The sequence below is a fragment of the Pseudorasbora parva genome, chromosome 11 (assembly GCF_024679245.1).
Source record: "Pseudorasbora parva isolate DD20220531a chromosome 11, ASM2467924v1, whole genome shotgun sequence".
Taxonomy (NCBI): domain Eukaryota; kingdom Metazoa; phylum Chordata; class Actinopteri; order Cypriniformes; family Gobionidae; genus Pseudorasbora; species Pseudorasbora parva.
The window spans coordinates 20,924,586-20,937,411 of record NC_090182.1 but is presented as its reverse complement, the minus strand read 5'-3'; the positions used below and the strand labels follow the sequence as shown (position 1 = coordinate 20,937,411).

Genomic DNA, 12,826 nt, shown 5'->3' with positions numbered 1-12,826 from the left:
AAAAAGGGTATTGAGGTTAACTTTTGTTATTGACCAAATACTTATTTTTCACCATAATTTTCAATATTTTTTTAGTTGAAGTGTACTGATGAAATTTACAGGAATTTGAAAATTACTTTACTGAGGTAAATGAAATTTACCTCTCTCATCTTTTTAAGTGGGAGAACTTTCACAATTGGTGGCTGACTAAATACTTTTTTTGTCCCACTGTACCTTTCTTTCAAAGTTATCTGACATTAGCAAGAATCATTTGTTCTGACTCAGTTTAACTCTAAGTTCTTGTCATATAGTATTACCATTTTCTAAACTATAGCGAATAAACTGTGATAAAGTGTGGGAAATTGTGGAATGAGATATTTTTTGCCGTTTTATGAAGTCTTCTGTTTTACCTTTACTACTTACACATGTGATCTGTGTTGTTGTAATGCCTGATATTTGTTTTCTTTTGACTTTTATATTACATTTGGTCTGATGCTCCCGTCTCATTTATTTAAGACAAACACACCCGTTACAATTTATGAAGAGAAAAGAGGCTAAAGACTGCATCCATTTATTAATTTACCTCATTGTGCCTGCCACATTTTTCCAGCAGAAACACAATTCCTCACCCCTGTATCCGCAGAGACATTTTGGAAGAGAAAATCTATGGGAGACATTATGTGTAGCGGGGAAGTGTGCCAGCTGTCGTAAGTTTGCCATCAGTTTGTGTAAAGGTTAATATCACATCTGCTGTGCAGTCCAGCTTGAGGATTCATTCTGCCTTCCCCGGCTCTGCTGCGGGACTCAGCAGCCATCTTCTATGTGAAAGCAGCCTTCCTGGAGTCTAGGCTTGACAGCAAACAATCTGTTTGAGTCTGAGAGGGTGAAGAGGTCACCCAGCCCCAGTGCACTGCTTAATGTGGGCCTGCAGCCATGGCCCTCCAAATGGAGGAGAGAGGGAGAGAAAGAGCAACATGGCTACATGTTTGGTTTATCATTTCTAGTTCTCAAGCAATAGATTTATGTCACCAAGGGAACTCAGATCTTTCTGTATAAAAACAGCATGTGCCTTTTCTGTGGGAATCAGTATCTGCAGGATAGTGAGTTTTAAACGTTGGACACTTCTTTATTTTTTTTTATTTTTTAATTTTACGTTGTGTTATTCTAATCAAAAAGCTTTTAGTGCAGTTAGTTTTATATAACTAGCTGGGTTAATGTAGGTTGGTTAACTCTGGTCCTGTTTATCATGGACTGAAAAAGATTCTTATGATGAAATCCAGGGATTTTATTGATTGATTGATTAAATGATTGATTGATTGATTGATTGATTGATTGATTGATTGATTGATTGATTGATTGATTGATTGATTGATTGATTGATTGATGATACTTAATTAATCCCGAAAAAAAATTCAAAGCATTCAGTAGCTTATACACAACACAAGACAACTTCTACCTAAGATTGTCCTTATCTCAACCACTGATATGAAGGAGTCCAGCTGTATACCAACTACATTGCCAGCCTTCCTAACCAGGTTGTCCAACCGCATAGACCACCCCTCTTCTTAAAGCCCCCACTTCCCAGCATACCACAGCATAGAAGAAAACGCTGGCCGCAACTGATCATCACCAACAGTCAGGGAGATGAAAGATGACAATCTCCTCATATTTTCTGCTCTGTCCCTTCCTGTAGAGGGAGTCAACACTTTCAGAGTCAACTTATCATCACGCAGTAGTCCCAGGTATTTATAGGTCCTCAAACCTCAATATCGACCCCCTCTATGGAGATCGGTTGCAGGGGCGGTCTGAGCCTCCGAAACTACCTTCTTTTTGGTTTTGGAGGTGTTCAGCTGTAGATGATTAGCCCTGCACCACGTCACTACAGATGCTGGCAGCAAGAGTGTGAACAGTGTGTATTGATCTAAATATTTCATTTCGTTCATGTCACCTTAATCTTGTACAAAGAACGGTTGTGGTTTGGGGGAGAAAGCTCCTTTTCAAATTAAACTTGGTAAATAAGTAAACAGGGGAAAATATGCCTCTGTGCACTCTGCTCCAGCCAATTTCAACTTTATTGACACACCTATTTGTCAGATTTCTGTGCAAACACCTTGAAGTGCTATCACCGCATACATATATCATGCAGTCCTTCTTTGGTTCAACTGAAAACTTGTTGCTCAGTGGGTATGATAGGCCTTCATTCAGCTGAAATATTTCAATAGTTTCAGTTTACTTTTAAATGGTTAATCATTAAAAAAGACTATATTAAGTGCAACTCGATGCAATTTTATAACTCGTTTATCAATCTTTTCTTTGCAGCTTCGTGACACAAAGTCAACAGACCAGAATACAACTCTTCTGCATTTCCTGGCCGAGAAGTGTGAAGAAAAGTACCCTGAGGTCCTGAAGTTCCCTGATGAGCTTGAGCATGTTGAAAGTGCCAGCAAGGGTAACGAGTTTATTATTATTATTATTATTATTATTATTATTATTATTATTATTATTATTATTATTATTATTATTATTATTATTATTAAATTAAATGCATTTATGGTCTTAAAAGCAGTATTGTGTTGTATATTACAAGAATAATGACAAACCACAATTTATATCAAGACACTAATATAGTTGCAGTGCTTGACATAATGAGATGAATCATTTGAGATTATGCTTTACTCTCACTACAAAATACCAGTCAGTGTTAGATTAGAGTGTTATCCTTGGTGATCCAAGTTAACACAATTCATAATAGCCACTACAAACACTGTACTTAAGTTGAATACAGTGTTCATTCAGCATAGAGAGTTCTTGTTGGTAGAAAATAAATGGATTTTTATCAAGAATTCAATTTATTCTTCCTATTCAGTCCATTTACTGGTAATGCACAACTTAATATTTCTGTAAAATGACTCCATTTTCTGGCATGTTTGTGATGGCATTATTAGTGTCAGATTGGAAGACTCTGCAGTAATGCCATGTAATTCGGTTTAGCTGCACAATTGTTTCAGGCTAGATAAAGATGCGCTTTATTTTGATCCAGAAGTCTATCCTTTTATTTCTTCCCTCCCATAAGCTATCATCATGTTCAATCAAACAGATTTCCCTTTAAATGTGTTAAGCCTAGTTAATTGAACAACCAGCTTTAGTTTGTGAAGACATTATCAGCCCTCATCGACAGATATTAGCTGTGTCCTTTGGAAAAATACGGGGCTCTGTTGGGTGTGACCTTGAGATATTTACCTTCATATACAGTAGATACCTCACTCGGTCTGTCTAAATCACTCTGCTTTATGGTGTTCGTCAAATCCTTTATTGGTTTTCTCCTGTGGTCTTCTTTTAAGCTGTGAGCTTTGAGGCTTTTTATGGCTTGAATTAGATGAACTAATGTTACAAAGATCAACCCAGGAGACTGGACACAATTGGCCCCATGGACTATAATTAGAGCTTTTGCAGAAAATGAAATAAAACTAGTTAATGGCCACAGAGCCTTTCTTAATCCTTTTGCCATGTGTAAATCCAGCCTTTTCCATTACTATGAATAGACAAGTTTCATTAGAATGGTGTAGAGCAGTTCTGAGGGTTGATGAAGGAACTATAATGAAGCGCAAGGGGCCCATATGCTCCACAGTATGGCCGACAGGAAAGGTTAAGAGTCTAAATGGGGAGGTAGCTTAGCAGGGATGGTGGCGTAGTCTCACATAGTCGTTCTAACATTGTGGAATAGATTCTTATTATGGCTTGCAGCGATTAAGAGCTTTAGTGCTTCCCACTATGCCGAGAGAGATTTCAGTGAATTTAAATTTTATTTTCTTAACTCGCATTCATTTTGAACAGATTTGGAAATGAAGGCCCTCAGTGAATACAGTAATCTTCTGCATTATTGCCACATGCAATGTCTGTCTCTGTTCGTCTCAGGGAGGGGAAAAATACAGGCTTGCATATCCTGGCAGTGGTGCAATTTCTCCTGTCAATAAGTTAATTTATTTTTAATTCCATTTAGAACTGTTTGGTTGAAGCCCTTGAGCTTTATTTACTTTGTTAGTTACCTAATTGCTTATCTAATCTAATAAAACTAATTTGCTGCTTTGTTGTGAAGGATGCGGTCACTGATGAATAGACCAGCCATATCTATGTCAAGGTAGATGGCTGAAAGAATTCACAAACTAATGCTTTGTAGAGAGACATTTCAAAGAGAATCAGTTCTTTGTCCATAGTCTTTATCTAATTTAGAATGACAGTTAAGCAGTTCCTGGCTCTGATTTCGTTCATTAGACTGAATATCACTGCATAATAGTGTCAGCTCTATGAGAATGCTACATCAAGAAATGTCACCCTGCTTTATATTTGTTAATTATTAATCATATGAATTGTGTTCATTATATTTCAATTAACTTGGCAATAAATGTAATTAATTGTATCTACTGTAAATATTAACTTTTGACTTCTAATGTCCATCAAAGCATATTATGCTTAACGGAATATTTAAAAAATATTATATTATATAAAATTATATATAATAAGCTTATATATATATATATATATATATATATATATATATATATATATATATATATATATATATATATATATATATATATATATATATATATATATATAGCGTCTCTTTTTTTTTACTTTTCTGAAGGCAATTTATTAGGCCTTTGCTAGCGATCTTACTTGTAATGCATACAGATGTCCCACCAGGTTAAGTGTTGGAGAAGTCATGGATAAATAATTCAGCTTTGGCTAATGATCTTTTCTGAGACCTTTCTGTTCATGTCAGAGTGCTGAGAGAACATGAATCTGTTTCTTCTTTTAACATAGTAGCACAGTTCACCTTAACCCTGAGCCACGTTTAGACACCATTCTTACTCTGTAATTTCTGCTACCTCTCTTTTCTTAAGTTTTGTTCTCCACCTCTCTGCTGCTCAGTTAACCTTTGGGCTTTCTGTCTCTTTTTGTCTCTCACTCCATATTTCTCACACTCACCAAAAAACTGTATATATTTATGCTGTCTCTTAAGAATAATACTTCCCTTACCTTATCCCTTTCTCCCCATCAAAGCAGCTTTTTAGGTGGGTAGAGTTGCACACCAGAACACAAGAGCACTGGTGCACTGCAAACCTATGCTGTACCGGTTTGCCTGTGCCCACAGGAGCACACGGCTCTACACCCTGCTGAACTCTGCTGTTTGAGCTTTGTGCAAAGCGTAGACACTCTGATCATACACTGGGATCTTTTCCTGGTCCTCTTACAGGGTCTCTCAGGTTGTGTACTTTGGCCCGACACAAATGAGTGAAGCCCAGATCAGGTGATTTCTTCCTGTTGCATCAAGATTTGTTCTAAAAGGATGCGCACACACATTCGGTAATCACATATCCATCTACAAATGTTGGAACTGGCACTCTTAATATACTTGATTGAAAAGAGCAATCAGTTCTGCCTGATTTGCTTGAGAAAGTTATTGTCTCCCTTCAGTTCTGCCTTGATTGGTGACTGCAGAATACTTTTCCGTCAGTCCCAAAACCTTTAAATCTCCACAAAGATAGTGGAGAAGAAAAAGAAAGATTCTGAGATAAAGGAAGTTTATTTTTTTTGTCAGATCAGAGCTCAGCTAGCCTGACAAGCCAGACCCACATCAAGATGTTTGGTCTGGAAACTCACCATAGACAGAGCTCAATCCGAGGGGCGAGATAAACGGTTGTCTTTCAAACTCCCTCTGCACGTGATAGGATAGCGCTACACCAACCAGAGCAACGAAGGTGAAACAGAGCTCGCTGACTGATTAAACATTCGCCGTATCCGGTCAGCTAAACTCCGAACACATCTTCCCTTTTTAAGAATGACTTCAGTGCCGCTCTTTGTTCTTTTCTCAGAGAAAAGCTCAACTCCAAGTCTTCCAGAGTCGCGGCAGAGCTGATTCAAAAGACCGCCGCCGTTTGCCAATTTCTGTGTTTACTAGAAGCACGCAAACACAACTCAGCCGTCTTCATTATGGTCCCGCCCACCGACTCTATACATGATGTGATTGGGCCGTCCAGATTCTGAGGAATACAGCTCAGAAGGGTATTGAGAGTTCCTAGACGACACTTGCGGGCAGATTAAATTTGCTGCCGCTAGGGTGCGTCTAGATTAGGCTCAGCAGATCTAGGCTAGAGCTCAGCAGTTTCTTTCTTTCTTTCTTTCTTTCTTTCTTTCTTTCTTTCTTTCTTTCTTTCTTTCTTTCTTTCTTTCTTTCTTTCTTTCTTTCTTTCTTTCTTTCTTTCTTTCTTTCTTTCTTTCTTTCTTACAGTAGCCACATCCATGTATGGTTTTATGTATATATTAATAATATATATTTAAATGCACGTAATTGCAATTATTTTGTAGTAATGCTTAGCTGTAAATTACCCTTTGATGATGACAGCTGGAAATTGATGGGAATGCAAAACGTTACTGATTAGGTTATAATTTTAAATGCATTCTAACTGACACATTCTGAGGATAACTGTCACAAGTCATTATTGCCATTTCAACAAAACCTAATTATGTTTGCCAGCTTGGTTTGAAATTACTCAATTGGCAGCGGCAATGTTCAGTTTATCAGAAAAAAAACCCCCAAAAACACATTTAATGTTTACCTACTGCATGATGTAGAGCAATGCACTGGCCAAATAGGTAATGTGATAGTTCTGTCAACTGGCTATGGGCCAGCAGGACATCCTTATGTTTTATCCCTTCTGATCTGTCCTCAACTTTAATCACATTACACAGTACTTCAACTTTTGCCCAAAGCTAACCGCCCCGTATTGTATCATTATAATCTTAATTGTAATTCGGAATACTAGCTTGACAAATTTAAATTGCAACAGCAACTATTTGCTGATCAATGTGAATTGCATCATCTTGTGTATCCTTTAAGTTTGAGTCACAATTTGGCATTTGCTTGAGTCTGATAATATGATTAAGAAGCATGTTTGTCTTACATGCTTTCACTATCTCCGTCTACATTTATTTATTTTCACCCCCTCCAGTCTTGTTCAGTCCTCACTGTATGTAATCTATCCATTTCTCAAGGGGTGTTGTAGAACGCAATTTTGATGTCAATTTTGATTTGACCTGACATTTTCCTTCAATATAATCGTGACAGCAATTCTTAATCTCTTCTGGCAGTGCAGAGCCACGTAAAGGGTTTTGTTTATAATGTGTTTAATATTTTATGCATCCAGCAACATAATCCAGATTTTCGCTTTAAAAAAATCAGTGTGGATAGGTGATATGTGCTAGCAATCCCATGTTGACTAGCCACTGCTTCCTGACACACACGATTGCATCCCTTAATACCTCTGTGCTAGTCGGCCTGTAAAAAACATGTTGCCCAGGTAAAGGTCAGAAGCGGTCATGGCCTACCTCCCCAGGCCGGGCTTCCCTCTGGGCAGAGGAGCTCTCAACTTTCCTGTCTCATCCATTTCCATCCACCTCCATCAAGGGCGGTGCTAATTAGAATGTGTTTTGATCATCCTGGGAGGATAGGCAGAAATGTGCTGAGTCTCAAGGAAGAGCTGGGACATGGGGAGCGACCATGAAATCAGAGTGGCATTGTATTTTCCCCTTTACTTATTCATGAACTTCATCCCTCCTGGGCTGCTCCGTTACACCTCCCTGCCCACAAAAAGGCAGTGGATGGATGCTTATACCAGTTCTACCTGTTATATTACATCACAAACCTGCAGATGGTTCAAAACCCATGCATTTTCAGTCAAAGGATGAAAGATACATATTTGTATACTATTGCTTATACTTAGCATTAGGGATTTAAAAGGATTACATGCTGTATATTTATTCTGCAGTTAGTTCTGGTTCTAGAATCTGACATTTTCCAGCCATGCAATATTCTATTAGCACATACCGTTTCATAATTTGTATCACTCCGATTGTTTCTGTTGGATCTATACTGACAGCATTTCTCCCAGTGAGCGTCAATAGTGGAGGAGTAAACCCACTATAATTTAACAATACTACTGTTTTTGTGTCACAGAATCTAGTTTTTATTTTTAGGCTAGAATGTAGTTGTTTATGCAATTTATGGTAACACTTTAGTATGGGGAACACATATTCACTATTAACTACGACTTTTGCCTCAATACAATCCTATTTTACTGCTTATTAAAAGTTAGTAAGGTAGTTTTTGTAGCATTTACGTTTAGGTTGTGGGTAGGATTAAGGGATGTAGAATAAGTTCATGCAAAATAAGGCATTAATATGTGCTTTATAAATATGCATACTAATAAGCAACTAGTTAATAGTTAATAACTGAACCTAAAATAAAGTGTTTATTTATAAACATAGCACCTATTTAAACATGAGTTTAGACATTTTGTGAAAGATGTGAGTTCCAGGCATTTGAGAGCTAATGTATCCCCGCAGAGTGCAGCTATCACTGGATCCAGAGCAAATACATTTTTCTGAGGGCAAAGTTAAGTTTTATACTATTAAATCCAGAACTAACTAGAGCACTGCTTTGTACTTTTTACATTATGTTTGCTTGTGTTTATTTCGAATAAGCATTGTATATAGTGGCTACTATTGTTCATTTAAATATTATTGTTAAATAATATTTGATTTTTATGATGCTTTTCTCTGAAAGTTACTTTATTATGCAAATACAGTGTTTTATGAGAGAGTCAGTAGCATAGTCTTTCATACTGAAAGGGAATAAAATAAGGATGTAAACAAATATACTTGTATTGTTTCTGTGAGAAATCTTTACTGGGTCTGCATCTGAAAATGCCAACTGGAAGTGATGTAACAGGAGGGAGTGCCAATTTCAACAACAGGAAAACAATGGATCACAATGACATTTCAGACTTCGGATGCTGAGGAAATATTAGATGTTTATTTATATTCATATGACAGACCACAGCCATACAATTATTAGCCTGCTATGCCGCCAATAAAGGATTAGTCAGCCCAGGATTAGACAGAACAACAGACAGAGTAGACAAATTGAGTTGTGGTGTGAGGAGAACTAATAAGTTTGATCAGGCCTATGTCACAACCGTTAATATCTGTCCACTAACGTTACGTGATATAACGTTTCTCATCACGAACGCTACACACCACCGTTTTTTTCCACATGGTTTTTCGATGCAGAAGTCTTGTCTCATGACCTGCACAAAACGCCACCCTGGCACGGAAAATATTACCATCCTTTTTCTTGTTAAACCTGTGGACTCGATGTCCTGACAGGCTACCTCCACAAACAATAATTTACCATGACAATGATAAATTAAAAATGATAAAAACTAAAGAAAACACAATCTCCTACTGAATACCAGACTACTCTACACTGAGCCAATACAGAGCCTGGCAAACAATTCCCTATCATGATGTTAAACAAACTTTTTGTTTTACTAACAGTCAAAGAAACAGTCACTGTATTTGCTGATTTGTGCCCTCATTTAAAAAAATAAAATAAAAAAAAAAGTTTATTTTCTATTTATTTTTAAATCCTGCATTTACATTATTATGGTATTTTCATACAAATATATATATGTGTGTGTGTGTGTGTGTGTGTGTGTGTGTGTGTGTGTGTGTGTGTGTGTGTGTGTGTGTGGGTGTGTGTGTGTGTGTGTGTGTGTGTGGGTGTGTGGGTGGGTGTGTGTGTGTGCAATATTCCCAGTTGTACTATTAACTGTTAAAAGGATACTATTTTCTAAGTGGACATTCAAACTTAGTTTTATTATGAATATAACATTGAACTAAAGAATAAAATATATATATCAGATGCAAGTAATACATTCACTTAGTCGATCTCTCTCATAGTACTTTGCGCTATAATGCAATAAGCTTCAATGAACAAACTCTGCATTCCTTTGTTGCTAGGTCTAGAATTCTTTTTACATTTGTTGAAGTTTTAGAATTAGTAATAGAGGTTTGGGCTCATCTCTTAAACTGTCAATTTAAGATTTAGCAGAAGGAAGTAGTTCTGCAAAAAATAGTTTTTTTTTTTTTTTTTTTTTTTCAAGACACTCCGTTGTTGTTTCTTATTTATTCATACACTCCCCATCAAACTGTTATATAAAAGCAATATCATACTCATAGTGTTGGATATGGCGTCATATCAGCAGGGCTCTGATTGCCTCTGAATTTGGTTCCCCTGCCATATCTATGATTTTGAGTGGGGTGTCTTTCAAGTAAGCAGCTTGCCAAAACACCTTAGCAGCTACCTAGAAACGCCCTAGCACAAGCTAAAAGCATGGCTCAACCTTTATACAGGGCTGTATTACTTATCTCATAACAGAAGTTTTACTATAACATGTACCATGCCCTGTACATGAAAAAAATTAACCGTGTAATTATTCAGAAGTTCCCCCTTTTTCATTCTGTTTGTCTTGTCCGTAATGTAAATGGCTCTACCTGGTTTAATAACTTCTTGTAATTAATGGAAACACAAGCTAGGACAAGAGGAGGAGAGAGGAAATTTGAAGAGCAGAGAGGGTGTCCTGTGTTGAACTGCTCTTCTGTATCGGCTGTTCTTCATAGGGAACTGGAGAGCAGTGGTCATAAAGCATGCGTTTTGAGGATTGTGATCAAGACCTTGTTTTGTGAATTGCAAGCAGTGTCAACAGAAAAAAAAAAAAAAAGTCAGTATGCAAGAGTAAGACTTGCAAAAGCCTGCCTACACTCGGAAGCTGTTTCTATCTCTTTAGTTTGATCATCTGTGATGTTGCTTGTCTTCAGTGCAGTTGCGCAACATAAAATGATTGGGCAGGGGGAAAAAAGTTATTTTCAGCGTTTCATTCTTCTGAGAGGAATTCATGAAGTGCTCTGTTTATTTCTTTACACTTGTGACTGTTGAGTTGCTGCTTCAACTAAGAACAATGGGGCATTCACTCAGTTCAAAGAAGTTGCATATGTGTGGCCATGTTTAAATGGAGACTTAATTAATTAATTCATTAATCAATTAATAATAATCATTATGATGTTATTATTATTTGTATTATTAGTTGTATTAGTATAATTGTATTTCTTATCCTGACCAAAAACTCAACTTGAGCCATTTTAAAACCTTTTTTTTTTAGAATCAAACATGTGCTGCACAGAAAAATCCTACATCCTCCAGTTCATCTGAACCTTTACTTTCACAAGGTCACATTGAACTGCACCTCAAAGCCATCTAAATAAATAGTTAAAAAAGGGAAAAAGAAGATATTAATTTTGCTTTATGCTAGAATCATTTTAGTTCAAGGACACCCTACAAACTTGTAAATGTAAGTATGCGAGTGTATGCCCAATATTTTATCTGCCCGTCGGTGCTAAATGGTCCGTTGTGGGAATATCATCTCTGCCACCATGGTTCCCCACCCTGTTGCTTGGTGCTGGGTCTAGATAATTAAAGATTGATAATTTCCCTAGGGATAGAAAGAACAAGCAGGGATCAGAAGTTCAGACGCGTCTCGGCGAGGGGGAACACACCGAAAATATATCTGCTGTTAGTTAAGCCTTAAATGGGGTCAGGTTGAATGTTGCTTTGGGCGCTCTCTGTTCCCTGACTGATGTGGGATGAGTGAGTCTCAGTGAGAGGAATATTCACCTCTCGTTCAGCTGATAGCTCTCATTACCTGACTGACATATATAAGAGTGGCCTTGATTTATCCTGTCATCTTGCCGAATATTGCTGTTAAATTGTGTTTGTGTCAATAAAGGCAGCTCCTGTTTATAGGAATAAAGCTTATATTGTGGATGAACTGAGATGGCTGTATCAACCCATCCACAGCGTAGATATTGCCTCACAATTTCCTGCTTAATGCAGTCCCTTCCAAGACCAGGCCATCAGTAAGGATAATTTCATTGCAATCGAGAATGGGCTCTTCTTGATTTTGGTATTGTTGCACCTCTGACCTTTGCTAATAGAGCTGAAAACACTGGAGTCCCTGTAATTGACCAATATGCCTTGTTAAACCCACACTCGGCACCCCTCCAAAGTAGGGGCCACCAACGCTCTGCCTCGAGCCCCCCTTGGGACTCTATGCCAAGGCAGTCTGACAAATCAAGGGGAAAAATGACACACGTGCTAATAAATCAATTTAGTATATGGTACAGCCATGGGCAGAGTAGTTTAGAGTCTGGGAAATGAAAGGGAGTGGGAAAATTTGAACTTGTATGATATCAATATCCACATTTATTTCCTTGTTAAAAATCTTAGTACTGTGTATGTTGTGGCTGCATTAGACACACACACACACACACACACACACACACACACACACACACACACACACACACACACACACACACACACACACACACACACACACACACACACACACTATTATATATTGTATTTTATGTTTGTTACATAATATATTTTAATTGTTAATTTATGTTTGGTAGCAATAAATGAATGTTAATTTATATATAGAAATTAAAATTAACCTATACTAATAAATACTCTGTAAGTATTATTTATTGTTAGTACACAGTCTATAGTCTTGTACAACTCTCCATTTCACAATTTTGTAAGGTGTGCCCCTTTTAAAATACCCCTCCCCCCTTCTGTCACACCTACAGAATACATTCCCCCTGCAGATCAATCCATGGAGATGTGCCCTACATTTGCAGCTGTTGCTCAGCTCTCCAAAAAATGCTGGCCTTATCTGCACCACACATACATGCATGCCAAACATGTCTGGATTAAGATGCTGAGGGCAGCACTCTCACATATACCACACACACACACACACACACACACACACACACACACACACACACACACACACACACACACACACACACACACACACACACACACACACACACACACACACACACACACACACACACACACACACACACTGATTTTGGC

At 37.6% G+C, this 12,826-nt stretch overlaps 1 protein-coding gene across 7 annotated transcripts in view; it reads left to right on the top strand.

The window, feature by feature from the left end:
* The window catches only part of diaph2 (diaphanous-related formin 2), a 475,685-nt gene that overhangs the window by 304,915 nt on the left and 157,944 nt on the right, over nucleotides 1-12,826 (top strand). For all 7 annotated transcript variants that reach the window (XM_067457381.1, XM_067457382.1, XM_067457379.1 and 4 more), the window contains one exon: nucleotides 2,299-2,428. In XM_067457381.1, the coding sequence (XP_067313482.1) occupies nucleotides 2,299-2,428 (130 nt within the window). The remainder of the gene's footprint in view (nucleotides 1-2,298; nucleotides 2,429-12,826) is intronic.